This window comes from Phoxinus phoxinus, assembly GCF_949152265.1.
Source record: "Phoxinus phoxinus genome assembly, chromosome: 13".
NCBI classification, from domain to species: domain Eukaryota; kingdom Metazoa; phylum Chordata; class Actinopteri; order Cypriniformes; family Leuciscidae; genus Phoxinus; species Phoxinus phoxinus.
Genome location: NC_136888.1, coordinates 20,542,816 through 20,570,567, shown reverse-complemented (window position 1 = coordinate 20,570,567; position 27,752 = coordinate 20,542,816). Strand labels below are relative to the sequence as shown.

At 36.8% G+C, this 27,752-nt stretch overlaps 3 protein-coding genes across 7 annotated transcripts in view; all 3 read right to left on the bottom strand.

The window, feature by feature from the left end:
* The window catches only part of arhgef10 (Rho guanine nucleotide exchange factor (GEF) 10), a 55,580-nt gene extending 45,524 nt beyond the window's left edge, over window positions 1-10,056 (bottom strand). The window contains exons 1-2 of one of the 3 annotated variants that reach the window (XM_079632283.1): window positions 9,845-10,056; window positions 2,413-2,517 (exon numbers count right to left, since the gene is read on the bottom strand). In XM_079632283.1, coding sequence (XP_079488409.1) covers window positions 2,413-2,449 — 37 coding nt within the window. In that variant the 5' untranslated portion in view covers window positions 2,450-2,517; window positions 9,845-10,056. Of the gene's footprint in view, window positions 1-2,412; window positions 2,518-3,481; window positions 3,554-9,844 lie in introns of those variants that run through there. The other 2 variants (XM_079632285.1, XM_079632284.1) reach the window with 2 other exon arrangements.
* Window positions 10,057-13,532: 3,476 nt separating this feature from the next.
* Window positions 13,533-18,254, bottom strand: cln8 (CLN8 transmembrane ER and ERGIC protein). The gene is made up of 4 exons (XM_079632681.1): window positions 18,048-18,254; window positions 17,517-17,748; window positions 17,037-17,396; window positions 13,533-15,952 (listed from the first exon to the last, which is right to left on the bottom strand). Exons 2-4 carry the CDS (start codon window positions 17,703-17,705, stop codon window positions 15,632-15,634), a joined length of 870 nt encoding a protein of 289 aa, XP_079488807.1. The 5' UTR covers window positions 17,706-17,748; window positions 18,048-18,254; the 3' UTR covers window positions 13,533-15,631.
* A 3,302-nt stretch (window positions 18,255-21,556) lies between these two features.
* dlgap2a (discs, large homolog-associated protein 2a) overlaps window positions 21,557-27,752 on the bottom strand; it is a 136,385-nt gene continuing 130,189 nt past the window's right edge. For all 3 annotated transcript variants that reach the window (XM_079631937.1, XM_079631938.1, XM_079631939.1), the window contains 5 exons: window positions 27,179-27,264; window positions 26,594-27,036; window positions 25,432-25,523; window positions 24,136-24,288; window positions 21,557-22,730 (listed from right to left, as the gene is read on the bottom strand). In XM_079631937.1, coding sequence (XP_079488063.1) covers window positions 22,530-22,730; window positions 24,136-24,288; window positions 25,432-25,523; window positions 26,594-27,036; window positions 27,179-27,264 — 975 coding nt within the window. In that variant the 3' untranslated portion in view covers window positions 21,557-22,529. The remainder of the gene's footprint in view (window positions 22,731-24,135; window positions 24,289-25,431; window positions 25,524-26,593; window positions 27,037-27,178; window positions 27,265-27,752) is intronic.

The following is a 27,752-nucleotide window of genomic DNA, read 5'->3' as shown; positions in this document are numbered from 1 at the left end:
TAGTAGTTTGGTTTACCACTGTTACTTGTTGACAGATGAAATGTCATCTTTATTCAGTGTGAGCTAGTAGGAGCGCCGTCCCTGCATGCCTTACAGCTACACATGACAGTCGGCATGCAAACAAAAACAATCTCCATGTAACCATTAACATGACATTCAGTAACGTGAATGAACAATTTACAACGAAACAATCTGACTCCATGTTAAAACAGCATTTGACCCCCAAGTATCCCTCATTACAGTACGACGCTGAGCACCTGGTGTGGGAGTACAGGTCAGAGCAGGCCACATCTTTAAATCCCTGAGAGGAAATGTCAAAGGTTAAGAGTTTAGGAAACTTCAGATGAGTTAGCCTTCTTCTTTTGGACTTAAAGGGTTAGTTCACCCCAAAATAAAAAAATTCAGTCATTAATTACTCACCCTCATGTCGTTCCAAACTCATAAGACCTTCGGTCCTCTTCGGAACATAAATTAAGATATTTTTGATGGAATCCGAGAGCTTTCTGAGCCCTCCATAGACAGCAACTCAAAGACCACTTTCAAGGCCCAGAAAGGTGGTAAAACATCGTTAAAATAGTCCATGTGACTCCAGTGGTTTAACCTTAATGTTATGAAGCGATGAGAATACTTTGTGTGCAAAAAACAAACAAAAATAACTTTATTGAAGAATTTCTTCTCTTCTATTGATCAGTCTCCTACACTGTTGACGTAGTAAACACACTGCATCGCTTCCGGGTTCTACGTCAGAACGCAGACTATGTATTGGCCAGCTTCTCCGTCAGCATCACACGCATGTGTCGTGGTGCTCACGTGAACAGCGTCGGCGTACTGACGTAGAACCCAGAAGCGCAGCACTGTGGTTACAACGTAAACAGCGTAGGAGACTGATCAACAGAAGAGAAGAAATTCTTCAATAAAGTTGTTATTTTTGTTTGTTTTTTGCATATTCTCATTGCTTCTTAACATTATTGAACCACTGGAGTCACATGGACTATTTTAACAATGTCTATACTACCTTTCTGGGCCTTGAAAGTGGTCGTTGCGGTGCTGTCTATGTATGGAGGGCTCAGAAAGCTCTCAGATTCCATCAAAAATATCTTCATTTGTGTTCTGAAGATGAACAAAGGTCTTACGAGTCTGGAAAGACATGAGGGTGAGTAATTAACGGTAGAATTTTCATTTTTGGGTGAACTATCCCTTTAACTGTGTAATGGGAAAAAAACACTAGTCTGAGAAAGAATCACTGAGGCATGAACAGAGAGATTTGAAAGTGGCTTTATCAGCTCTCAGTGTTAATGAATGAATGAATGAATGAATGAAGAGAGAGATAAAGCACGAAGGAGTTTCCGTATATTCGCAAACATGACCGACGGTGAATATTCATGCAGTAAGAGCTTTAAAATAATGTGGAATGTGTGCAGTTTTAGTTTAAACTTTAACATTAGCTTATCGACTCAAATGGGTCTCGTTCCTTACGATGCAGATTATTCATTTGCTGGTTTGGAAAAGATCTTAAAGGGCTTATGGTTTTAAACTGTTATACTGAATAGCGGCAGACAGATATATCACATTTTACAGAAATAATGTCTTTCTTAATTTATAAATAGACAGCGCTGAGTGCCGGAGTGCAGACGCACAGGACCTCCATTCTCTTCCTATATATTATTAGACAAAACCTTAAAAAATAGAGAAAGTAAACATTATCATATACTGTCGGCATTTAGCAAATAAGAATTTGTATAATTTAAACAAGTCTTTAAAGACCGAATACATATTTAGTTCATTCATTTATTCATTATAATTTTTAGTAAATATAAATCATTTAAATTCAAAGTTTAAAATCAAACTTCCTCACACCAATGTGTGTAGACTATTGCACAACGAAAATTACCTCATAGAATCATAGTGTACAAGTTGTGAATAGGTATGTACGAAGACATACAGATCTGGAATGATATGAGGGAGCAAATGACAATAATTTTTCAACAATCCCTTTAATTACAGCACTACTTTAATTAGTTAAACGAATATTTCGGTCTTCTGTCATTCTCTCCGCATCAAGACACATTCTCTGTTTTCTAGCTGCTTTTTTCCACCTCCCCTGCATTCGTTCTGGCGTTCCTCCGCTCTTCAACCCACACGCTTCTTAGTGGCTGAGCCATGGAATGTGTTTACACTGTTCATTCTCTTCTCCTCTCCTCTCTACCCTTCAGGCTCCTATAAGCATGATATTCCTGTGCTTTCGACACAGTGAGCGTGAATATGGCCATGACTCTCGTCAGTAAAACCCCTGCTGCTTTTAGATGCTTCGACAAAAATTGGCATTCCCATTTTTGTGCCAGAAACACACTGTCCTCTTGTCAAAGTAAACAGTCTGTGTGCAGAGAGCTGTGAGAGGACGGATCTGCTTACGGTCTGGTGGAGGAGGGGGGAAATCCTCCACGTCCATGCTGAACACGCTCTTCTGAGACACACACTGATGGATCAGGGAGAGATCCTTCACCAACTCTAACAAACCTACAGGAGCAGAGAGACAGCGGTTAGCCACAGAGACAGAGTTCACCCACACAAACACACACAAGAATGACCTCATAGCTTAAAGCAATAGCTCATCCAAAATGACAATTATGCTATTATTTACCCATCCTCCTCATGGTTGTTTCAAACTCATACAATGTTGTGTTTTCCAGGAACACAAAAGTAAAAATTTTTAAATAATCGTTATGCAGAACTTTGCATACGATGGCAGTTCATTGTGATGATCAGGGGTCATCAAGCTCCGAAAAGGACAGAAAAAGCACCATAAAAGTTGATCATATGATTTCTTTGAATAATTAAATGTATATAAACATTATAAATGGGAGACACTGGGAATCATTCACTAATAATTGCGTACGCTATTCGCATTTGAACATTTGAACTTCTCGCGAAAACTCTCTGCCTAATTCACAACACGACGTGCGTATGCACATGAATTTGTTCTGGGTGAATGACTAAGTTTGTATTTGTTTTTGAGTGCAATCCAATCAACAAGTGATAGACAGAACCAAGTAACACAGGTAATCTGTTACACTAGGGATGTATGTCACAATACGGAAGAAAATATCTGCCCTTACTTCCATTTTACTGCAATTTTAAGGTTTTCTTTTTAATAATTTCCTTCATTTAAAGAGGCTTTTTTCTTCCTAAAGACACTTACTTCCATGACATTTTATGCCTACCAAAAATATCAAAATGAATTTTAATAAAAAAACAGAGTGTTTGGGGGGAAATTCATGGAAGGAGTCTTTTTCTTTTTTCATTTGCTAAACAATTACATGCGCATCAGTTTTAAATTTCTAAGTTTACAAAAACTCATCTTTAAGTTTATACAAAATTAGCATCCCTACCTAATTTAAATAGTTTTATTAAAATGATTTGATCTGAACTGTGCTGATAACTTGGAACAAATCATTAAACCATCACATCAGCTCGGACTTACCTCAGTCCTATTCAACCCTGGTGACTCTCATAATCTCACAGACACCTTCAGTCCACAATCACTCCGAATCTGGCCTCTGTTTGCTCACATGCACTGATATGACTTCTGTTATCATTGCAGAACACTACACCACCAGAACATACTGGGCTAAAAATTTCTCCCCACCCAGTCAGCAAGCGACACTGTATGTCAAAGTCAGATATGTAATCAAGTGTCACATGACATTGGAGTGGCAGTTCGTCACTGCTGGCCCACTTATTACATCCAAACTGGAAACGCACGCACATGTACAGACATGAGTGACTCTGGACAATCTGTGGCAGGGAGGGATAGAAAAACCCTGTATCTTTTTCTGCATCTCTCTCTCTCTCTCTCTCTCTCTCTCTCTCTCAGATGCAACAGTGCTTTCCTCTCAGCTGTGTTTTCAGACGAGGGTCAGTGGAACAGTGAAGTCATTCTGTGGTGTGGAATAGAGGGGTTTCTCATGAGACTCATGTGTGTGCGACCCTGAAGGTCAGCGAGAGACGAGGCGGACTGACTGACGCACGACTATTATCACACACACAATAAGATCCTGGCACAGACACGCAAGCTGTTCTCTCGTTATCACAGTACTTTCTACACATAACGACTCACAAGTCACTAACAAACATGACGAGCAGAAAATCTGTTTTGCTGACAGTCATTTTAATCATTTGGAATGACAGCAAAACTACAAGTGACAGCATTTGGTTTGTTTAGCAGCAGGAGTATTCTTCCCCCAATCAATTACTCAAAAACAAAAATGTATGTAAACAAACATGTATAAATTGTAATGCATCTCATTGAATTTTGATTAATTGACCAAAAAGTGACACTAAAGACTTTTCCTAACTTTCTGTTCATCTAAGAATCCCCCCCCCCCCCATTTTTTTTTTAATCACATTTTCACACACAAAATAAATATTAACAAGCAAAACGATTTCAGCTTTGATAAGAAGAATTGTTCTTATTTTTGAGCAAATCAGCATATTAGAATGATTTCTGAAGAATCATGTGACACTGAAGACTGGAGTAATGATGCTGAAAATTCAGCTATGCAATCATACATTTTTTTTATATTACTGTATGCTGCCTTGAGCATAAAAGACTTCTACCTACCAATTTTTGAACTGTAGCACGCACGCACGCACACAGTATTAAACTCAGAAATGATTGTAAGTAACTCAAGGTTATGAAAGTCATTTTCTCTATGGAAGAGATGAAGGAAAAATTTTACTTCCAGAACTTGTGCACTATAAGAGCAGATCCTCATGACACAGTCTGTCACTGAGCGGGGGAAGAAGCCAGGATGGTGACTGCTTGTTTAGACTACACACTCTTTAAAGCTTAACTTTTTCTCTCTCACCCCAGACTCCATATGCCATAACAATGAAGAAAAGAGATAAGAACAGATGTCTGCCTAACTATGAGTGGGAAAATCAGAAAATCAAAACATTCTGCATTTTTACATTAAAAAAATAACAACACAAAAATCAGAGCCGTGGGTGCAGAAACACCAATTTATGGATCAACCTTAACAAAGCACATTTGCCTTCCGAGCATTATGACACCATGACAATATATCACTTAAATGAGGGAGCTTTAAATTACAAGTTTCAGAGGTCTGTGGCTTCGGAAAAGGCTGCGATGGAAGATGAATTCAATCCTACATGACAGTCTCAAGCTTTATTTCTCTGTTCTGATGACACAACAGTACATTTTACAGACCACAGTACTAAAACTCACAACCACACCGCTGGTGTGATAATAGACACTGAAACAGCGTTCATTATAGGATATTTTACTTACAATTATTTTAATAATTGTCTTAATTTTTACTTTAAATATTACCCTGAAAATCTTACAAAACGCATAAGAAGATCAGTCTACTGGGCTTGTGCAATGTGCATGAAACATCCAGAGAGCCGGGAGTGTCAGCATTGACCATGATGAGCTGATCAATGTTTAGTTTGAGCTTGACTTCAGGGTGTGTAATTGTGCTGGGCGAGGGAAAAAACCCTGCTGTTGAAATGTGGCTTCAGGGCTTCTACCAGTCTGCTGCTTCCTGTATCACTTCAGACATGTCTGAGAGAATGAAGTCAGTTTGTTAGTGTAATACACACTGATATGCCTCATTTTGCACATTTACCATCAGAATTCATCTTATCACGCCACACAAATTTAATTCATACAGAGTAAACAAAAATTATCTTAATGGCCAAAGAGGACAACAGACACAGAGCGAAATTTAAGTCATCGCTCACTGATAATCTTCTCCTACACCAGACGTGAGCATGACACGACACAACCAAATATAATAAAACCCATTATAATCAGTTATGCCATCCACACTGGATGCGAAATGACACAACATGACAATTCCTGACAGTGAACTGATGCTTTCTTTTCTGACGTACTCCAAGCACTGCGTTACTTCTGACAGGAAGGACACATTCCTTTGTAACGGTCGGTATGCCACATCCAGTATGGGCAGTTTCCAAATCTTGCAGAACTGGTAACCGCTGCAATGGGAACAAGCGAACTGGATTCGTGAACTAGTGATTCAGAACGATTTTGTGAACTAAGATCAGACCCAAAATAACAACTTTTGCATAATGTGCTCTTGTTTTGACAGAAAAGAGAAAGCTGTATAGTTGTATACCACAACATTAGGGTGAGCGAATAATGACAGAATTTCAGTTTTTGGGGTGAACTTTAATCAACTGATACTTAAAATCTCCATGTAGTGAAAGTAGCAGCAGCTGTTTTTTTCTGCATTGTGTGACGTACCGCATATAGCCTATTAAACGAATTATCTAGAAAAATGTAGGGCAGGATGTGGTTCAACCCATCAATTGTTGATTGGACACTACAGACAGATCAAAATCAGACCAGAGAGAAGTCTGTCATTTCACCGAAAGATCCAGTTATGAAGTTTTGATAAAAAATGAAAATGGCTTGTTGGAGCCTTGTGGTGCTTCGGCCGACCCGAGTTTGAGTCCCGACTCGAGGTCTTTTCCCAATCCTGTTCCCCTCTCTCCTCCAATTGCTTCCAGTCATCAAAAACATGCATGTAGAAAATAGGGTGAATTTCCATTTCATGTGAACTTTGAAGGAATGACTGCTAACGGTATCTCACATAACACATTATCACAACAATAAATGGCTTTAAGTTTTACCATTGAGTCTTCAAAGATGTCTATTCCTGACAGAAGTACACTTCACAAACCACTAAATAATGACCTGGAAGAGCAAACGCCACATGTCATCCATCTATTTTCTCCTATAAACCAGCATGAAATGTGTTAAATACGGACCTGTAAAGCAAACTGTGTGACCTCGAGCAAACACACCCAAAGAGAACACACACACAGGCAGGTCAAAGCCAGTCTAAATCCTGCTGGGTTAGACAGAGGATGAGGAGGCGAGAAATTAAAGGCATAGTTCACCCAAAAATTCACAAATAACGATATTTTTGAAGAATGTTGGTAACCAGACAGTTGACGGTAGCCACTGACTATAGTAGGAAAAAAAGTAGGAAGTCAATGGCTACCATCAACTGTCTGGTAACCAACATTCTTTAAAATATCTTCTTTTGTGTTCAACAGAAGAAATAAACTCATACAGGGATGCGTTTCACAAAGCCAACTGTGGTCGAAAGTTCCATCGTTACCAAATAATAGAGTTCAATGGAAATTGCGATCATAGTTGGTTAACAATACTTTTGGGAAACACACACCAGGTTTGGAACAACATGAGGGTGAGTAAATGATGACAGCATTTTTTTCAATAGAGTGAAAGTCAGTGGAATTTAGGGTGTTTTTGGGCTCCACTGACTTTCATTATAAGAAAAAAAATATCTTAATATGTTCCAAAAAAGAATACAGGTACAGTACTGATACAGGTTTGGAACAACACGAGAGTGAGAAAATTATGATAGAATTTTTATTTTTGAGAACTATCCCTTAAAAGTTTCAGAGAAGGCAAGTCTGTAGTGCTTAACCGAATGAACTTCGAGAAGCTGCATCATGCACTCCTGGCATGTTTGGCATCTCTGTGGATTCTCAGCGGATTTCAGTAATCCTTCACAGAACACACAAGCTCATAGATGGACACGGGAGATCTAACAATTAACAAACATGGATCCCAAGTGTACTGCATGACCACAATGTTTTATCACCCAAACACCATCTGCCCTGACTCTGTTAGCACAACAAAACAACCCAATGAATAAAGCAAATTAAGAATTGTTTTCCCCTCTAACTTGTCTCCTTCTCCCACTGTTTCAAGTCCCCCCATCGTAAATTCCATTTTCCTTGCAGATTCCTGAAGGAAAGCCTTGCCACTCCACACTGAATCACTGAGATATAATGTCATTCGTTCCTAAAGAGCACACTTGCATTATATATCAACCTCTGCACATGTGTAAGCACTACTAGAGAACAACTCAAAGAAATGTTGATTGGCTGCAAACAAATGTTCGTTTGGCTGTGGATTGAACCAATGTTCAGCAAGCTTGAAAACAAAGCTTGTAATCCACAGTCTTTATTTACGGAGCAGATCACTGTGGGAGGAGAAGCCCCTGCTCCAGTGGTGTGGCTATTTGCTAAGCAAATTGCCTGCAATCTGAGCAAATCCTGTCCTCTCCTGCGCTCTGATGCAAAGTGAGTCGGACAAGCATGGAGCCAAACAATGCAGTCGCACATGAGAGGGCTCTTCCCCCGTATCACACACACTCATCTAGGAAAAGGCCAGAGGGCCTCAGATTCCTGAAAGCACTGCAGCTCCCAGGGAAGGAAATGATGCCATAAAACTGAGGGGAAGTGGAAAAGTTTGACTAATTAAAAAGAGCATTCCTTAAATGTTTCCAAACATTTGATCCATGTTTAATGGGAGGTATGTAGCTCTGAACTGAATGACACACTGCGTGCATGAGAGCTCAGATCTTTAGAAAGGCCCTTTACTTGGGAACTGTTCGGCAACCTTCTCTCCAGGCACGCATCCTTCTAGTACAGAATGCCTATATTTTGAAGGACGAACACTTCCAAAAATGTCAAGAATGAGTAGTCAAACTGAATTTATGTTTTCATACTGAAGGACACTAGTATGATAAGCATTATGTGGTATTCATTTTTATTTTTGGAACAGTAAATTGATTGTTGTATTCTAGCAGGGTTTTTTGAGCAATTAATTTTTCCAGATTTTTTCCAATTATTTCTTTAAAAGTACGGTGCACTTTTTGTCTACATTTGACAGGTTCTAATTTTTCCCAGTGGCAGCACCCATTAGCGTGGATCTAGTGTGTGTGTACTAACTGCTGCTGGTTTGCATCAAAGCCGTGGACTATATATTTTTTTCATTTCATCTGCATTTTCTTCTTTACTGCACACATCCATATACTATATGTCATTGGTTTCTAAAAGATTTTTGTCTTAAAAGATCAAGTGTCTTGTTTGGACATTTGGACTCATTCTGTTCAAATTACTTTTATAAAGTAAATATAGGAGTATTATTTCTGACATTCAGTCAATTACATGATGGGTTACTGTATATGTGATGTCAACATTTCAGAGACCAAGAGGAGGGACTCCCCTCCATTCAAAATAAAACAACTTTTTTCTAGAAGACTGATATGATTGGAGTCTTCATCTTACATGAGATGAGACATTTTATGATGACTAATAAAATGTCATATTAGTCACATTTCTCAAAAGTTTGGTTAATTTGTTAATTTCTTCGTATGATAAACTTTTTAATAAGTTAAAGAAAATGGAGTGCACCTTTAAATCACCACAACGAGCCATTAGGTCATAGCTGGAACGATTCCTAATCATTAAAATAATCCAAGACCACATTAGAATGATTTTTTTTTTAACTTTTCCAGGCTTGCAAATCACAATTTTATAATTCACTGATATTTCCAAGATTTCTTTGAACATGCATCACTGTACAACACGTTTAAGATTAGATTACACGATGTATACGGTTCTTATGAAAGCTCGATGTTTACTAATACTGAATTGTATAGATTTTTAATAAAAATCTAACATGACTGTGCGGAGTTGACATTTGCCACGTAAAGCGGAATCCAACAGGAAAAGCGCAGCCGCCCCATCAGGCGCAGATGTTGAAAACTTCTCAGTTTATGTTATTAAAAAGATATGATCACTGCGACAGCGCTCAGACAATAAGCTGCATTGCAGGGTGAAACCTGCAGGTCACGTTAGGTAAATCAATATCACGCTGAACATACGTGCGTTACAAATTACAACCTTATTTCACACATAACAGACTTTCAGTGGAAGTGTTTGGAAATTTCATACGCATGCTTTATCTACTCACCATCTTTCTGGATCTTTGAAGTAAATTAAGTTTAAATCCCGTCTATGGTGCGCAACACCGGTTAGTTGCAGAACAGACCCAACTTCATAAATATTCACTGTATCATTTTTAAAGACAGTAGGCAACTTTTCCACTGCTTTTCCCAAACGCGAGCCAACCACTCCATGTCTCCGCCCTCCACTCCGTCGTCATTGGTGGAGTCTTTTGTTACCCGGTCTCTCATTGGTTTCAAGACACGTCAGTCAAATTTCTTGCGTTTCACCGTGTGGATGGACACACGCGTTCCAATGTGTGTCACGTGATGCGTGTGAACTGAACCGCTCCGCTGCACCTTCTGCTTCACTCACATCCAGAGTCCCACATTAATTAGTATAAATAATGCATTTGCTGGGAAAAATCTTACAGTGCTTGTTGTAATAAATAGGAGAAATAAACATAGATTGAATGCAGGATTAGGCTACCGCATTTCACATAATTACTTGTTTTAGCGCCTAATGAAAAAAAAACAAATTCAAATTATGATTATTTGTGCTTTAAGTTAACTATATATAAAAAAGACTCTAAATACAAAAACACACTAAGTTTTTAAAAAAACATTCAGTAGTATAATATTATTCTATTCTAGCTCCGAAATCACACAATTTTTAAAATAATTTGTTGGCAAAAATATATTTCGTGCTAGTAGATCCCTTTCACAAATGTCCAAAGTTACATAAATACAGTTTGACAAATATTTTCAGTGTTTTGCGGTGCTGTACTGCTTCCTAGTGGTCACACACAAACTGCAAACTGCTGCTTTCAAAATTTAGTTAGTGCCGACGCCGAGTTCTGATCAGAGTTTACCACTCATTATACCCTTATTTTTACGTTAAAATTGCATTAAATTGCTGATCCTAATTCGGTATTGCCTAGTTCAGCTGCCCTTTTTTCATTTAAATTTGTGTGGTGGATTACATTTCTGAAAAATGAAATAATAATAATAATAATATATGTAGGCTAGTAATAACAATAATCGTTTGAAAGTTGAAAAAAAAGAACAGCTTTCTGTTAGTCCAGTAACGTCATCACATTTTACGCACTCCTCGTTATAGTGTAGACGTAATATTGCTCCGCCAACAACTTAATTTTTCACATAAAATAAAGAAAACAAGAACCATCTTTAATTGTTGGCTACAACGAGCTCTGTCAATCGAGGGGAGAGTAGGCTACTTCTAAAGCAGAGGGTTTGTCTCGTTGTGTTTATCCCTCTTTATCTTTATTTTTTAGTGACAAAATCTGATTGAATTTTATTTGGAAGAACAGACCTCACAAAGTTAGGAAATCTGTTTTGTCTAATAGACGTTCTGAGGGTGGACTGAAAGTTTTACATTTTAAATAATTAGTCAGCTCTTATAGAATTAAAAAAAAAAATTCTTTGTAGTAATGGCTCAATTTGGTAGCTACTATATCCCCAATATGCCATATTTCGTAGATTAGGTGGTTTAAAGTTTCTTTTCAAATGTAATTTCACCCCTGCTAAATTACCGATTTCTCTCTCTAAATTTCACCAACCAGTTTTACTTGCTTGGAAATTGTGTTATGTGCACAATTGTTCTCCCCACAAAGAAATTCTGTGGAATAATTTGAACATTTTAATCCGAAACAAATCATTTTTTATGGATAAGTGGTATGATAGAGGTATTGTTTTTGTTTTGGATTTATTTAAAAATGATGGCAGTATACTGGAATATGAAGAATTTATGACATTGTATAATTTGCCCGCTAGAACTTTCAATTGTGTCGTCAAAGCTGTCTCCAAGTTATGTGCATTTATTTAAAACACACCTTTTCTTTGATGAGAGAAAAACAATTATGCCCAAACTTTTATTGGATGGTGTTGGCCTTCTTGATAAAAAAATTAATAGTAAACATATAAAGCTATTGTTACATTACACAGTTTACACAACCCCCCGATGTACATTTTTCTGGAATAATTTTTTTGACTGGAAGAAGCCATGGTTACTCCCAGAGAAATATTGTATGTCCAACAAAATAAGAGAGATACACTTTAAAATTCTACATAATGTTTACCCAACCAACTCACAAATTGCCTCTTTTGTTGATATCTCTAACCTGTGTGTATTTTGCAAAGTTGAGGAAGAAACTTTGCTTCATTTATTCTACCACTGCAATCAGGTTAAGCCTCTTTGGGAGAGCTTGGGTTGTTATCTTTCTCATTTTATCAAATGTGATTTAAACTTTCCATTGAAGGATATATTCCTCTATTTTCCTGGGAGTGACTATGCTATTGATAATGTTGTTAATTTCTTTGTATTGCATTGTAAATAAATAAAAAATAAATAAAAATTCTCAAGACCTAGATTTGACGTCTTTATTGCTGAGATTTCCCTTATTGTAAAATCTCTTAAACTGATAACAGTAAGAACAACAAGTTTCTTAAGAACTATGTACAGATTTTTCTTACTTGTTGAGGAGTCAGTTATTTGTCTGTATTTTTGTATTATATAGTGTAGAGGTATTTTGTTAAGAAAGTTTTTTTTTTTTTTTTATAACTTTGCTCTGTGTTTTAGCAGAAGTATCCTGCCCATTCAAATCTGTCATCCGTCAGATGTTTTGGCAAAAGTACCCAAACAAGTAAAGGTATAGGTTACACATAAATTAAAATTCTGTCATCATTTACTCACCCTCAAGTTGTTCCAACCCTGTATAAATGTATTTGTTCTGCTGCACACAAAGGAAGATATTTTGAAGAATGTTTGTAACCAAACTGTTGTGGGGCACCATTGACTTCCATAGTATTTTTATTTCATACTATGGAAGTCAATGGTGCCCCACCACAACTCTTTGGTTACCCATTCTTCAAATTTTCTTTTGTGTTCAGCAGAAGAAAGAAACTCATACAGGTTTTGAACAACTTGAGGGTGAGTAAATTATGACAGAATGTTCTTTCTTTTTTGGGTGGTGAACTATCCCTTTGAGGGTGATTGGACTTTGAAACAGGACGTTGACCCTGAAATGCATGAAGTGAGGAAAATGACAACAGCTTGCTAGTTTTCATAAGGTCATAAAATGGTCATAACTATTTTACACAAACCTTTGATGGAAACATAAATATGATGCACTACTGCAACAAAAATAACCAGTTTGGTTGATGGAACTAAAAAGGTTTATGACCGTATTATGAAAACTAACAAAAGCTTGTCATTTTCTTTACTTCATGCATTTCAGAGTCAACGTTCTGTTTGATGCCAGCCATCCACCTACATATCACCACACAAATCAGGGCATCCAAATGTTGCTGTTTACATAAAAGGGTATGTCACACATCCTTTCATTATAATATATAAACTGGTTTCCTGTTCAAATGGATAGGTATCTTCAGTATTACAGAAATGTAACGTGTGTTGGGTTTCTAATTTATGTGACGAAGCCTTAAACAAGACGGAAATTCTGTCCCAATCACCCTTGGTTCACATTAATGAAATGGAATCCAAAACTATTGGTATCTTTGATAATTAATTGTACAGCTGATAAAACACTATGGATGAAATCACTCATTCACATGTCTAAAGTCAGTAAGTGCAATCGAGTCGCACCTGCTGCATTGAACTGTTAAGAGTTCAAATGGACACAACACTTCTGCAAGACAACAAAAAGTTTCTAGTGAGAAAACAAACAAACATATTTTGTGGTAAAACTTTTATTAGTTCTAATTTTTTAAACAATAAATCCTAAGAGCATAAACAGTATCTTATGAGCTTTGAATCTTGAATTTTAAACCTATATTTTAATTAAAACAAATGCATTTCAACAGAAATGTGCACCCAATATAACACTGATTAATATTTCAATATACAACAGATTTCCAGTCAACATACTATAGTCAATTGTGTAAACACAGGCAGTAGTTAGTTGTTACAGTTTAATATTGTTGAAACTATGAAATTAAATATGAAATGTTACAGGAAATATAAATAATCAAGCATGATTTTGGTATAAATTGTGGTACACATGAATTCCCAAATGAAAAATACTGTGGGGGAGGAGTGTGTCATTTTGTATATTTTTCCCCTCTCAGGCAGTAATGATTTTACTTTAATCTATTACTTTAGCGAACCTGCTATACATTTGTGACACAATCCAACAATTTATACAAATCAGCAATTCTGACTCGCATTGTGAAATGCTCCTTTTAAACTCAAGTGAAAAAGGTATTTTAGCAGCAGGTAATATTCAACTATTGGTTTAAAACAAATACTGCTGCTTTGTCACTGTTATATAAATTAGTTAAAAATAGATTCCTTAAAATGTATTGTATATATTAATTTATTTTATTTTCTACTGCACCTGCTTTGTGCATCACCCTCACAACACCCTGAGCTGATACAGGTCAAGCATTGTTTTTTTTTTACTTCATTCATATCCGGCACTAGCATTGTATGTATGCATGCTTGCCTTGTCTGTTGTATTTGCTTGAAATATGCTGTATGCCATTCATGTGAATTTTCAGCTTTTTTGCTATTTAACGCCTTCCAAAGAAACAAAAAAATATGACCAAAAAAAGGAAGTATCAAGTTAAACCAAAAACGCATACACTGAGGAACTCTAGATCAATATTTAGTAATATTGTAGTAATACTCAAAATGAAACAATCGTAAAATAAAACAACTTTTCCATTCCTTATCCTTCTCTGGTACGCACGTACACACACATTCCTTCCTACAAATATAATTCAGTCACTCAGAACAAACCCTATTTATGCAGAACACAAAGAGTTTAGTCAAACATCCACAAATGCTCACTAAACGCAGCCTGCAGCCTTTGAACAACACCAATGCACAATCTCTGTGAAAGAAAAATCCTTAGAAAAAGGGAAACAAAAAAAGTCTGATGGCTTTGAGCTGAAGTTTCCAGATACTGAGTGACGTTTAGTGAAGTAGAGAGTAGTTTAGTTGACAGATAATGTTTGGTCATGATGCAGTCACGATTTTCTTCATCATAAGACAAGTGCATTTCTGGGAGTAACAAATACGTGCCTATCAGATCAAAAGAGACAAGGATCTCCTGTACTGCACCTACTGCCAATGTACAAAGAGAAAAGAGACTCAGACAGCCCCTCCCAAAACACACGTAGAGTAAAAAGCAGTTTTAGGACGCCTAACTCAACTCAAACAGGAAATTGAAAGCAAGTTGCATAAAACGGATCTCATGATATTTACAGGCCCACAGAAGTCTCCCTGAAACATGCATCCGAATTGTAATATTTTTCTTTAAAGCTTTTTCACCTAAATACCTAAAATTCCCTAAAATTTTAATTGTTACAATTTACTCGCCTTCATGTTGTTACAAACCTGTATGACTTTGTTCTGTAAAACACAAAGGATGACATTAAAAAACTGCCTTTTAATGGCTTTTTGGTCCATAAAACAAGTGTCCACTTGAGGTGTTGTTTTGGACCCCAAGAGTTCCACAGAAGAGAGCAAGTCATCCAGGTTTGGAACAACATGACGTTGATCTAATGATGACAGAATTTTCATTTTTGGGTGAACTAATCCTTTAAATATAGAAACTTTACTAACCGTGCAATCTGTGTGCTCACGTTGTAGTGGTAAGTTGTAGTAGTTAGTGCTAAACCTAAAGCTCTTAGGTTTCAAACCTTCACACAATACACACTAAAAGCAACAGAACTGCACAAAAATGGCTAATATCTCTCTGCTCCCATCTGACATTTATAGCTGAAGTCTTCCTCGGACTGTATTTCCCATAAGGCCTTGATCTTGGCAGTAATCAGCTGGCATGGGGTTTGTGTCGTGCCTGGTCTTGGATTGGTCCGTTCTCTGGTGCGGGTATGTTGTCAAAGTTCCAGTCCACAGGATTGAGAAGCTGCAGGGTTTTCTTATGCATCCAAATGGGGTTGAGGAAGAACGTGAGCAGGAAGAGGCCTATGAAGAACTGAAATCTCTGAACCAGGGGGATGTGTGTGTTCATCTGCTCCCAGTTATTCCAACATACCCACCACATGTAGTAGGACAGAATCATCCGGCAGTGGAACATGTGAATCATTATCCACTGGTTAGCTTTCCAGAACAGAGTCCTGGACCAGCCCGCCTTAGCAAAGAAGAGAAGGAATGTGAGAATTCATTTAAAACCAAGTTCAAAACAGGGTCTTATTAATTAAAATGTAGTTTATTCATAATTAGCTACACAGGAGGAATATCTGAATCACAGAGCTCTAATAATCTAAAAAAAATCGAAAGCAAATGACAGAACAATTAAACTCGCTGTAGGTCATAATTTATTCACCCTCAAACTTGTATAGGCTATGCATTTCTTTTGTGGAACATAAAAAATGATATTTTGTAGAAAGTTTCATAAATTTGTGTCCATATTATTTTTATTATTATTATTTTTCTAAAAATCTTTTTTGAAATCCACAGAAAGTCATACAACTTTATTACAACATGAAGGAAAGTAAATGACTGAATTTTCTTTTTTGGGTGAACTACCCCTTTAAATCACTCAGCAAGAGTGTTTACAAACTGTTGATCCATCAAGACAATAATTGACTTGAAAAAGAAAACTTATAGATATTATATATATACATATCTATACTATCACTTGCACCAATGAAGAGTTACGAGTACAGAGAATAGGTCTAGACATTTTTTCTTTAAAAGTACATTTTCTTATAACTTCTTCGCCGTCTTTTTTGAACACTGTGTCACGCATGAGACTCTGCAAGACGATAAGTGCAGCGTTTAAACGTTGTGAGAAGAGAGCACAAAGGACAAACACATCTGTCTAGCACAGGAATGTGCTATTGTCCCTTGTCTAGGACCTACAACACCTTAAATGTCTACAATTTATCAGTGAAAAATAAAAAGTTCCTCTTTCTAAGAACAGTGTACAAATATTGCAGAACTATAAAAGTGTTCTAAGCGACCAAACAAGATAAAAGGTTGAATAGAGGAAGGAAAACATGTTTTTCCCCAGACCAAAATAGAAGTGAAACTGGCCAACAGGTGAGAAAGCAGAGGCATTTCATAAGATCACTACAGTCTTCAGAGAAACAGTTTTCTTTGCTCACAAAAGTTTTCCCTGCACAAATTATCTATTAACAAACTGCATTAAAACTCACAAATTGATTAAGTTTTCAAGAAAAAAACATTTTTCCTTGACCATCGCGTCTCACCTTAAGCAGCATCCAGGAGATGCAGGTGAAGGGTGTGCTCATCTCCATCAGCAGGGTTACCATAGGCAAGAAATGACCCAGCCAGTCCCACACAACCGCCCCAACAAACCCTGACAGGGCAAAGAAGTGGTGCACAGCTAACGGTAGATCGAAGGACTGGAACACCAAGTTGGACCCATGAAGGGCCACATTTTCAAACAGAAAAAAGCCAGTAGCGGAGAGCACGTTGAACCACGACCAGTCCTCCTGCCCAAGAATCTTATCAGAAAAGACAGCAGAGTCCTCCATGAGCGCTCGAAGACCTGCCACCATGCTTTGGATGCCAAACACAGCCCGTGTGGCAGCTAGATCCCAGAAGACCTTGAAGCAAAGATAAAGATTGTAATGTTATGAAAATAATCCAAATAGCACAATTTCATATCAACAAAAACTGAATATTTCATGACAAGCCAACCATTACATTAATATATTAATGGGCACCTTTTCTTTGGCTGACAACGAGCGGTAGGTGCGAAACAGCAGTTTAGACAGGACGTGAGAGAGGATGAAGATGAAGGTGTAGAAGATGAAGCTCAGGCAGATGATTTTCAGTCGAATGTCCATGGAGGAGTAGTCCATGCTTAAGTTGTAACCCGAGGACAGTATTAAGTTATCTGGCAGGGAAGACATTGCTCCGATTTTACAGTCACTTCCGATGGAACCAATTACTAGTCTAGAAGGAGAAAAACAGTCATTACATTACAGACACACACACCCTCTGTCCCATTTATCAGCATTACTCACTAAGAGAAAATGCTCTGCCCTTTACTGCAGTGCCCAACCAAATCTTGACCTTAAACACCATGTGAAGGAGTAAAAAGTAGCTGGTGGAGACTAAACATCATACATTCAGTCTGCTCTCAGCTGTACGCTTTCTACGGCTCATTTAACGTTACTAACTAAACATCTTTTCGACGTTACAAGTCTCTGCTTAGTTTGTTGTTTTTAAAAGTGTGTCGTCTTTGTTCTTACCTCTTGTAGACAAAATAATGTCCAAGAAACGCATTCCTGCGTATGAAAGAGTTAACGTTAAACTAATAATATTTTCTTTTGACACGAGCTCTACAACAACATTGCTCACATTCCTTCCATTCCTTCACCGGCGGCTCACGCACTGCCTGCTTCACATTCAAACACTCCAGAGACTGAAAGACATCATGTGACCGCATCCAGTCACATGACTACAAACGCTGCTCTGTCGCCGTCATATACACATCTATGTGTCGCCGTCTGCTGGCAGAAATAGCAATAAGTGCGATTTTTAATCATTTATTTTATTTTCCAGTATGTATTAGGCTACCCATAAACATTCAAGGATTAAATTAATCAACATTAAATTAATAAATGTTACATTTAAGTGCCACTTACATATGTTTTTTTTTTAATTGAAATACTTTCCCCAATTTTAAATATATTTACATATATTATATAGTTAATACATTCAAGTTAAAATTGTAATATTTATTTTTATTAAGTAAAAAAAAATTGACGCTGGAAATTGTGTAGTGCTGTACTGCAAAAATTAAAATCTCTTTTGATGGATGTATTGCTTTGAACTTGTTTAGTTTAAGTTTAGTCAGATTACATTTTTATTTATTTATTTATTTTTCCTCAGATCAGGGTTTAAATTGATCATTTTTATGTTTTTGTCAAAACCGGTAATAAAACAACTCTGAGACAAGTCTATAGCAAAAGTTAAAAATCCTTGTGTTGATAATGTTGTGTTGAGTTAAAGTAATTTAGTTAATTCAAGACAATCTACATACCTCATTTCCTTCAAAAATTTAATGACTGAATTATTTACAATGTATGATCATAGCAATAATCAAGTCATGAAAAGAAAAACAAATAATCCAGATGACCAAGAACAAAAAGTCAAATTCGTAACACAAATTAATAACACAATTTAAACATTTCATGAATACATACAAAATAAAATAAACTGATAAGTGTAACAATAAACAACATTCAAAAAAGGGATTTGGAAAAGCAATGAAGCAGAAAAACCCACATTCAGCATCAGAATGGTGCATGCCACCCAAAGAAACTCAACTCAACCAATAAGGAAGAGCAGAAAAAAAGTTTTGCTTCAACAAAGGATCAATTATGTATTTATATTTTATATATATATTTATATATAACTATTTATATAATTCTGTACAAATTATGAATATTTGGTATTATATTCACCCTTCATATAGATATGATATACAGTTTAATAAAGGAAAATATTCTCAGCTAAACAACTACCTTTTTCATTTGTTATTTTCACTAAGATTTTATAATCTTTTCACATTCTGAGATCCAGGATTAGTCCAGTCCCAAGAAGAAGAAACCAAGAACTTGGGCATCTCAGTCCATGCCGGTACCAAAGGCCCGTTGGCTGTTTTTCAAATACTGTGGTTCGGAGGGTAAATCATTTTGAATGAATCATTTCTTTTTGATAAATACTGACATATGATTTATTTTGATGGAAATAAATGAAGCAAATGTACATATGAGAAGCGTAAATGTACATGAGGTTAAACAAGATGACCACCCAGTGCAACCCTGTTGAGGAAAATATGGCCATCATACAAACAAATCAACATTTGATAATTGACTCCACTGTTTTAAAAGGTGGGGAAGTGAGCATTTATTCTTCCAGGTGGTTTATTAAAGGTCAGCTCACCATAACGCTTTCAGACTGTCATGATGAAACATGGGGAAGATGGTGTGTGTGAGGATCTATAAACAGCAGAAGCTGTTCAAACATGTGGCACATAAGCATATTTGGCATATAAACACTGCGTTTGCATATTGATAATTGAGCAGGTTCATCAGAAAGGACAGCTGCCACACTGCAGGACCGGATAATCAACCATAATTACTCATGATATAGAGAAGAAGAAAATAACGTACCATAAAACATGATTTAAAATAATAATCTCAGAATCCATTCACTTCGCCATAATGAAAAATCATATAATCAGGATGAACAAACAATGACCAACTATATCTTAAGCAAACTTTAACAAAGATTAATAAATGCTGCAAAATATATTGCTCATTGTTAGCTCATGTAAGTTGATGCTTAACAAATGTTAACAAATGAGACCTTATTTTAAAGTGTTGCCCATCAGTTTAGAGTGTATTTCAACAGTCTTGACTAGTTTGTAAGGCCAGGAAAGCGTCAGCAATGACCTTTGGATTTCTGTAAACGCTGAGGGCCACGACTCACACTACAAAGCCGTAATTTGCCCAGAACTTGTTTCAAATAATGACTAGCAAAATAATCAATCAAAACTTTTGTTGGTGTGAAATGAGAGCTAGTACACTGTATCGTGACTTTAGACGCAATTTACAACTGAAACGTTGTGTTTTGGCTCACGTTTCGAGAAAATACTTCCAAAATTTCCTCTAACGTGAAGTCATCTTCATCGATCACAAGACTCTCTTGGATGAAATGCTGTAATTGTGTTTGAACTATGACTTGAAGCAGAAAAGTACAGAGCGCAGAGAAATTAAAAGAAAATATTTGCTTCTAAAGGAAAGGTCTTTTCAAGGTCATCTCGTGAAGGAAATTGAGAATATAAAGCTACAAGGAATTCGTGTGGATGTTATCAAACTAATCTCCTCTAATCTTTGGCCTCTTCGCCTTATATGACGCCGAGGCAAAAACCACAGAAAGTAAGGGAAATAGTTTGACATTTGAAATGAAATGTGACCGTACTTGATAGACAGTCCATTTCTGTAATGATATGTTGTGGATAAAATATGGCAATTAAAAGAAAAGTTTTTTTTGAGTCTGTCTGCAAGTCGAGGATGAGACAACCAGAAGTGGTCATGCATTTACACTTCATATTAACAGAATATCAAACTCTTTTAGCTGAAGGCTGGATGTTTAAGCAGAACCTAAAATCTCAGGAACAGAAAGTGGGTATCTTTAGTGATATATTCTGAATGAAACCTACATTTTAAAACAAATTCAATGATTGTATAACAATCCAAAACAGCATTGACCTTCGGTTTTGATCATCTAATATAATCATCCTCACGTGTACGGCAGTCACCTGTTCGGACACATGCCATCAAATAGACTCAAGAACAGTTCTACTTTGATTATAGAGTTACATTTAACTTATCATTCTGCACACTCTCACAGATGTGTGGTATTTGGACTGCAGGCAGTCTAATAGATAAAACATCTATCACCAACCGCCAAGCCATCTAGATAATTATGGGAACACCCGACATCTCCTTCAACCGAGACAGAATCATTGATTCTCTGTCAAGACATACAGAAAGGACATAAAAATAAGTTTTTTTTGCACAGAACATGGGTCAGATGCTTGATAACAGCATATGGAGAGAAAAATGGTTCAGTGAAAATAAATGCAAACTGATGAATGACCATGTGAGGCATGAAAACATTCAGAGACCTGAAACGATAAATCGATAGTCTCACAAAACCTTGCAATTCAACTGCAACAATATCTTTTAGAACTTCATTTCCCTTGGAAATACATACAAACATACATTTAGAAGAAGAAAGTGCAAAAATGCATTTTTGAACCTTTACATTGTTGAATTTAGGGTTTAAGCGATTGCACCCAAAATCCTACAGTAATTCCTCTAGAATGACATAAACCATAAACATCAAGAATGTAGTAGTGTGACAGCTGTATATTTGATATCAGTAAGTAGGAGAATAATAAAAAGTGATCTCTAATCTCTCTGACAGTGTAAACCCTCAGGCTGAGATTTAAGTTTACCCATAATAGTGTGACCAACAATGTTTTTTTTAAAAGGCTGTGACTGTGACTGTCCGCTCTGGCCTACGGCTTCAGTCTAAAATGTATGATTGAGGTATTTCAGCACTGGCACTTACATAAATGCTCACAAGAGAGTTCATGAGAAAAATACTATGAACTTCACTGGGAAGAGAGAATGAAAGGAAAAAAAAGAAATACAAAGATAAAGGGAGAGAGAGAGAGAGAAATGAAATGTAACCATGGAAATATAAAGCTACAAAACTTGAATGGATGGAACCAGATGGAACCGGACCTAAAGACTTTTCTTCATTTAATGAAAATAAATAAATAGTTTAGATTTGAGGCGTAAAAATGCCATTTTTGTCATAAAGACAAAGGGATCATCAGATTGGACTTGATATTCCGCTGTGATTAAAGCTTAAATCTAAAGCTTTGCTTTATCAAGCAATGTCATTATCACGTGGGTCTACAATTGCGATATGTTGTGCAATATGTTTATTTTGGTGAAGTAAGTTTCCCTAAAAAGGATAAACTTCACATGGATGTTTTAGGCAGTTCTGAAACAAGTTACAAAACCCATTTGACAGGTACGAAACCCTTGTTTCTTTTGATTCGCTTGATGAATGTATTGTGATAGTTCGAACTGGCTCTGTTACTGAGAATGATGATGATGGTATTATAAAGGTGTTCCCTGTGACTCTCAGAGCCGTGTTTGGGCCTCCGGTATATAGATCTCGATGCTGTCGGCCCGCTCTGATGCTGAGTTTTGGCGGAATGAAGCTGCGCGTTTGGCCGCCATTAGGCGTCGTCGTGCCTCCAGTCTCTGACGATCAGGGAGATCCAAAGATTTTTCCCTCGTCACACTCTTACGCAATGTCTTCTTTGGTACTGGGGGCGGGAGCTGGAACAACAACAAATAATATCCAAACACAAGATATGAATGTACAAATAAATGTGTGTCAGGTAATATCTGCAGCAGACTAGATATATAGATACATTACATATGTTGGTTACACTTTATTTTACGGTGTCATTGTTACAGTGCAATTATATATTTAAGTACTGAGTAATATTAATTAAGTATGTACTTACTATAGAGTTAGGGTAGGATTAGGGTTTGGTTGACGGTTAGTTGCATGTAATTATGCATAATCAACTGTTAATACTATTGTAAGTACATTGTAAGTACATGTAACATATGTAACAAGGGCACTGTAAAATAAAGTGTTACCCATATTTTATTTTATTAATAAACTATACACTGCTGTTCAAAAGTTTGCACCAAGACTGCAAACTGAAATATTGTTGGGGGGTTTACCCTTTAAAACAACTGTTTTCTATTGTAATATATTTTAAAATGTAATTTATTCCTATGATGGAAAAGCTGAATTTTCAGCAGCCATTACTGAGAACAGTTGCGCTCCTTAAAGGGGTAGTTCACCTTTAAAATTAAAATTATGTCAGCATGGCGTGAGAACACAAACTTTGAAATAGGTTTTAAAGTGCAAGATTTTGAAAGCGATAGCGTTATCATAAACTTCAAACTTCAGTGTAAACTTCAAAAACGTGAATCTGTGAAAATGGTGATGGCATTGCACATGCATATTACGTGTTTAGTCTATAGGCATGTGCGTTTTAATGCGTATGTGCATGAGCGCAAAGTCTTTCTTTGCAAAATGACATTGCCAATTATTTGTATTGGATGCATAATACAGCATACAGTTTTATTTAATAAATATTCACTTTAATTTTGAACCCTGATCGTCTTTAACTTTATTGGACTTTAATATAGCGTTACAATGATAGAACACTTGGAATATATGAGACGTGTGGCATCGGACCATTTTGTGATACTTTTGTGTCTTTTTTAGAAGCTTGATGATGGTCGCTATTCACTGCCATTATATGGACGAGTGTGAGTGGAACATTGTTTTTTAATTTCTCCTATTGTGTTCTGAAAAAGAAAGAATACCATACTGCATTTAAACAACACTAGAGTGAGTAAATGATGACTTAATTCGAATTTTACGGTGAACTACTAACCCTTTAATATATTGTTTTTGGAAACTGTGATAAAAAAAAATCAGGATTCTTTGATGACTAGAAAGCTAAAAAAAAAAAAAAAAACGCATCTTGAGTTAAATTTTTTGTAAGATAATTAATGTAAATATAAAAAAAAATCTTACTGACCCCAAACTTTTGAACAGTATGAAATATGCCAATAAACCTTTTTTTTATCAGTACAGTCAAAAGCATGAAATTAGGTTTGATGACCATCAAAAGTACTTTAACCAATCAGCTCTCACCTTCTTCACAGGACTCTCAATAAGCCTCCAATCGTTGGACTTGATCTTCTGCAGCTCATTGAATTTGGAGGTAACATCATCGATGGAGAGCTGCAGCAGGTCCCAGAACCCGGCCAGGTCCTGAGAGGTGGGCCGAGGCATGGCACTGGGGTCCTGCAGCAAAAAGTTGACAAACATATTTATTCAAATTCATGTTAAAAATAGTTAAATATAACAATAAATAATAATAAACTGAAAAATACTTTTTCAAATAAAAAAATTGCCAAATACTTTCCCTTCTCCATTTGCTGATGGAGTTTGCATGAGTTTTAAAGTTATAAATGTATAAACAAAAGCATTTGCCAAATACATAAAGAAAAACATGCACAGATTCATGGCATTTATCAAATTATTATGTATTGTTTTGTGAAATTTTATTTTTAACATGAATTTAAAAAAATTTTACATGGTAATTTAATTATTTACATTTTTATTTAGAATTAAATGCATTGATAATAGATTTCTTCATTTTAAATGTGTAACACTTTAGATCACTAGTTGCGTATTAGCATGCATATTACTTGTATATTGGCTGTTTATTAGTACTTAAAAGCACATATTAACTCTGCATTAATTCTGCACGACCATATTCTACATCCCTTAACCCTACCCCATACCCAAACAACCACTACAACAACTACCTTACTTACTATCAATAATAAGCAGTAATGATACGTTTATTGAGGGAAAACTCCTAGTAAATATTGAATATGTGTTCCCTAATCTACCTTTACTTTTAAGTGGCACAACTAATCCTCCACAGGTTGCACAGCTTTATAATGTGTACAGATTTCAGGGCTGAAAACTGTAAGAGCTTGAAGTCAAGCTGAAGTGTTACCATTTTTATTTGATGCAATGACTAAATTTTGTATCATTTGTTGTTATTTCATAAATCTGTATGTGGCCTAATCAACCACTGCGAGTGTATGCCACTGAATAATGGTATTTTATTCAGGAGGATTTCGGTTGTTTTCTAAAACATCGCTCTACTTTGTATGCCACAGTACTTGGTCATTTATGTTCTCTGCATGCCTGGCTCAGATCAGCTGATGTGCTGCTGTGTATCATATCTAATAAATATGACAGCAGAACAAAAGGCCGTCAAGTACACCACAATTACTCCAGCACAGACAGCCCCCGTGGAAGTGCAGTGGTGCGTCGTGGGAAGAGCTGCCGTGAGTACAAAGCGCAGCACAATAACATAAATAGAACACAAACTCATGTACAAATTGGCATATGTGCACTGATGTTACTTACTAGGTTCTGCTGGCAAAGCCAATAAAATTGCTGGAATTTCTGGGACATCAAGAGCTGTGCGCTTCCTACAGCACTCCGGATCTTCCCCAGGACTAATACACAAACAGGGAAAGAGATACATATTTAATAATCATGAATCTCACACATGTACAGTTAATAGTAGGGGTGTAACAATATATCTTGACAATATATTGCAATACAAAAATGCACCAATATGTATTGTGTATATTTAACCCAAAATAAAAATTACTGTGTGAAAAAAAATCTAGTTTTCAGAGTTTTAGTCTCTGTACTACATTAAACTACTAAATATAATGTATAATAATGCAATGGGGGAATATGTGTGGGTCCTGGTAATGCCAAATGTCTTATGTTACCAGTAAAAACAACATTATTTTAAAAATATCTAGTCTGTGAAAGAATGCATATTCATCTAAAATAATTCTGTATTTTCAGCTTCAGAATCATTAATATTTGTATTCTGGTGTCACCATTGTCCACTCCTGTGCAAACCAGACAGTTTCTGGGTCCCATTGACTTCCATAGTATATTTTTTCCTACTATGGAAGTCAATGGGACCCAGAAACTGTTTGGTTACTGACATTCTTCTAAATATCTTCCTTTGTGTTCAGCAGAGGAAAGAAATTCATACAGGTTTGAAACAACTTAAGGGTGAGTATGATGACAGAATTTTAATTTTAAAGTGAACTATTCCTTTAAGTACAATGAGAACATGACAGATGCAGTGTGTAGTAATTGTAACTGCCAAGAAGCAAGCTCTTCTTCAAATTCATAAAGTATGTGAATAATACACTCATAAACTCCACAACACAAGTGATTCACACTTTCACACTCATAATGCATTCTTACACATTGATTTCTGTGCATTGTCTCTCTCAGTCTGTTGTTCAGAGCCTCAGCGCTGCTCTGAGCTCTTTGCCATGGAAACCTGACAGATGTTGACAGAAGTAATTGCTCACATGGCAGCACTCTCAGTGTGAGGCTCTAATAACCTGGAGCTCTGCAAACGTTTCATGGTTAAATGTGACACTTCTTTGGATTCATACCTGACACTTTGAAACCTGGAGCCAAACTCTCCACCAAACAAATATTATTATATAAAGATTTAACAGCTCATGAAATCGGAGCTGTATTAACTCACTTTCCTCTGACATATCGTTCTCTTCCGCTTCTCCCTCCAGCTCTTTGCACCACCCCTCCATCTTTTTGGTCTCCGTGTGCAGCAGCTGCATGAACCAGCTTCCGTCCCTCCTGCATGAGGGCGACGCTCTTCCCGAATCCGAAGGTTGGGGCGGCGTCACTGTAACCGCCACGGTGGCGACAGGTTCCCGTGGCCAGGGCTCGGGGCTACGCTGGGGACTCGGAGGCTCCGTGGGGGTGCGGTAGTCCTCACGGTAGCTGAAGAGACCTTGGGTGCGGACGGTCCGTACGGCGCCGTACTGCGTAGGGGTGCTGGGCTCGCTGTGACGCTGGAAACCTCCGCCGAACTGAAGACCTTTATCCTCCATTAAAGGAAAACCCTCCAACTCCAGATCAGCCTGAACGGCGGCAGTGACACTGTTGGACCGCTTAAATCGGCCCTGTCTGTATAAGAGAGAAAGATCTCAAATGAGACAGTATTTCACACTCAGAGACAACAACATTTCACACTCAGCTAGTACTTCAGCGAATCGCACCTCACAAACCCTCCACACATAGAGATAAAACAGATGTGCTCTGTATTTACCGTCTCTCGTCTTCCACTTGAATCCCAACAGACTGATACTCTCGAGAGCCTTTGCTTTCACACTCGGAATCCGTTGCTGCTTCCACCTACAATGACAAAACAGACCTTTAACTGATGATTATTGACCATGTTCATACTTATAATGTTTCATCACAAATTATTTGATTAGCATTACTTTTGTGACCTATAAATTGCGTAGAATATGTTGCATCATAACGTTTATTGTTTATTAACTCCTCAAAGTAGTATTTCAAAGTTTACATCAAATGTTCAATTCTGTATTTCCAATTTAATGTCAGACTTTTCCATCCCATTGTATATGCACATGAATGGGGTAGCCACTGATCCTAAAATTGTAAGTTCAGTCCCAAGTCAGGAGCCAGTGCAACCTGTCATGTTGAAAAATAACACATAGGCCTAAACGATTTATGATTTATATGGGGGATAAAAGCTCAAGAGTGTTTCTATAGAAACTTCGAGATAAAAACTGCACACACAAACACCCACATAGTTTCATGTCCACAAGTAACTCATAAATAATGCATAATGTGCTATCCAAACATTTCAAAAAGAG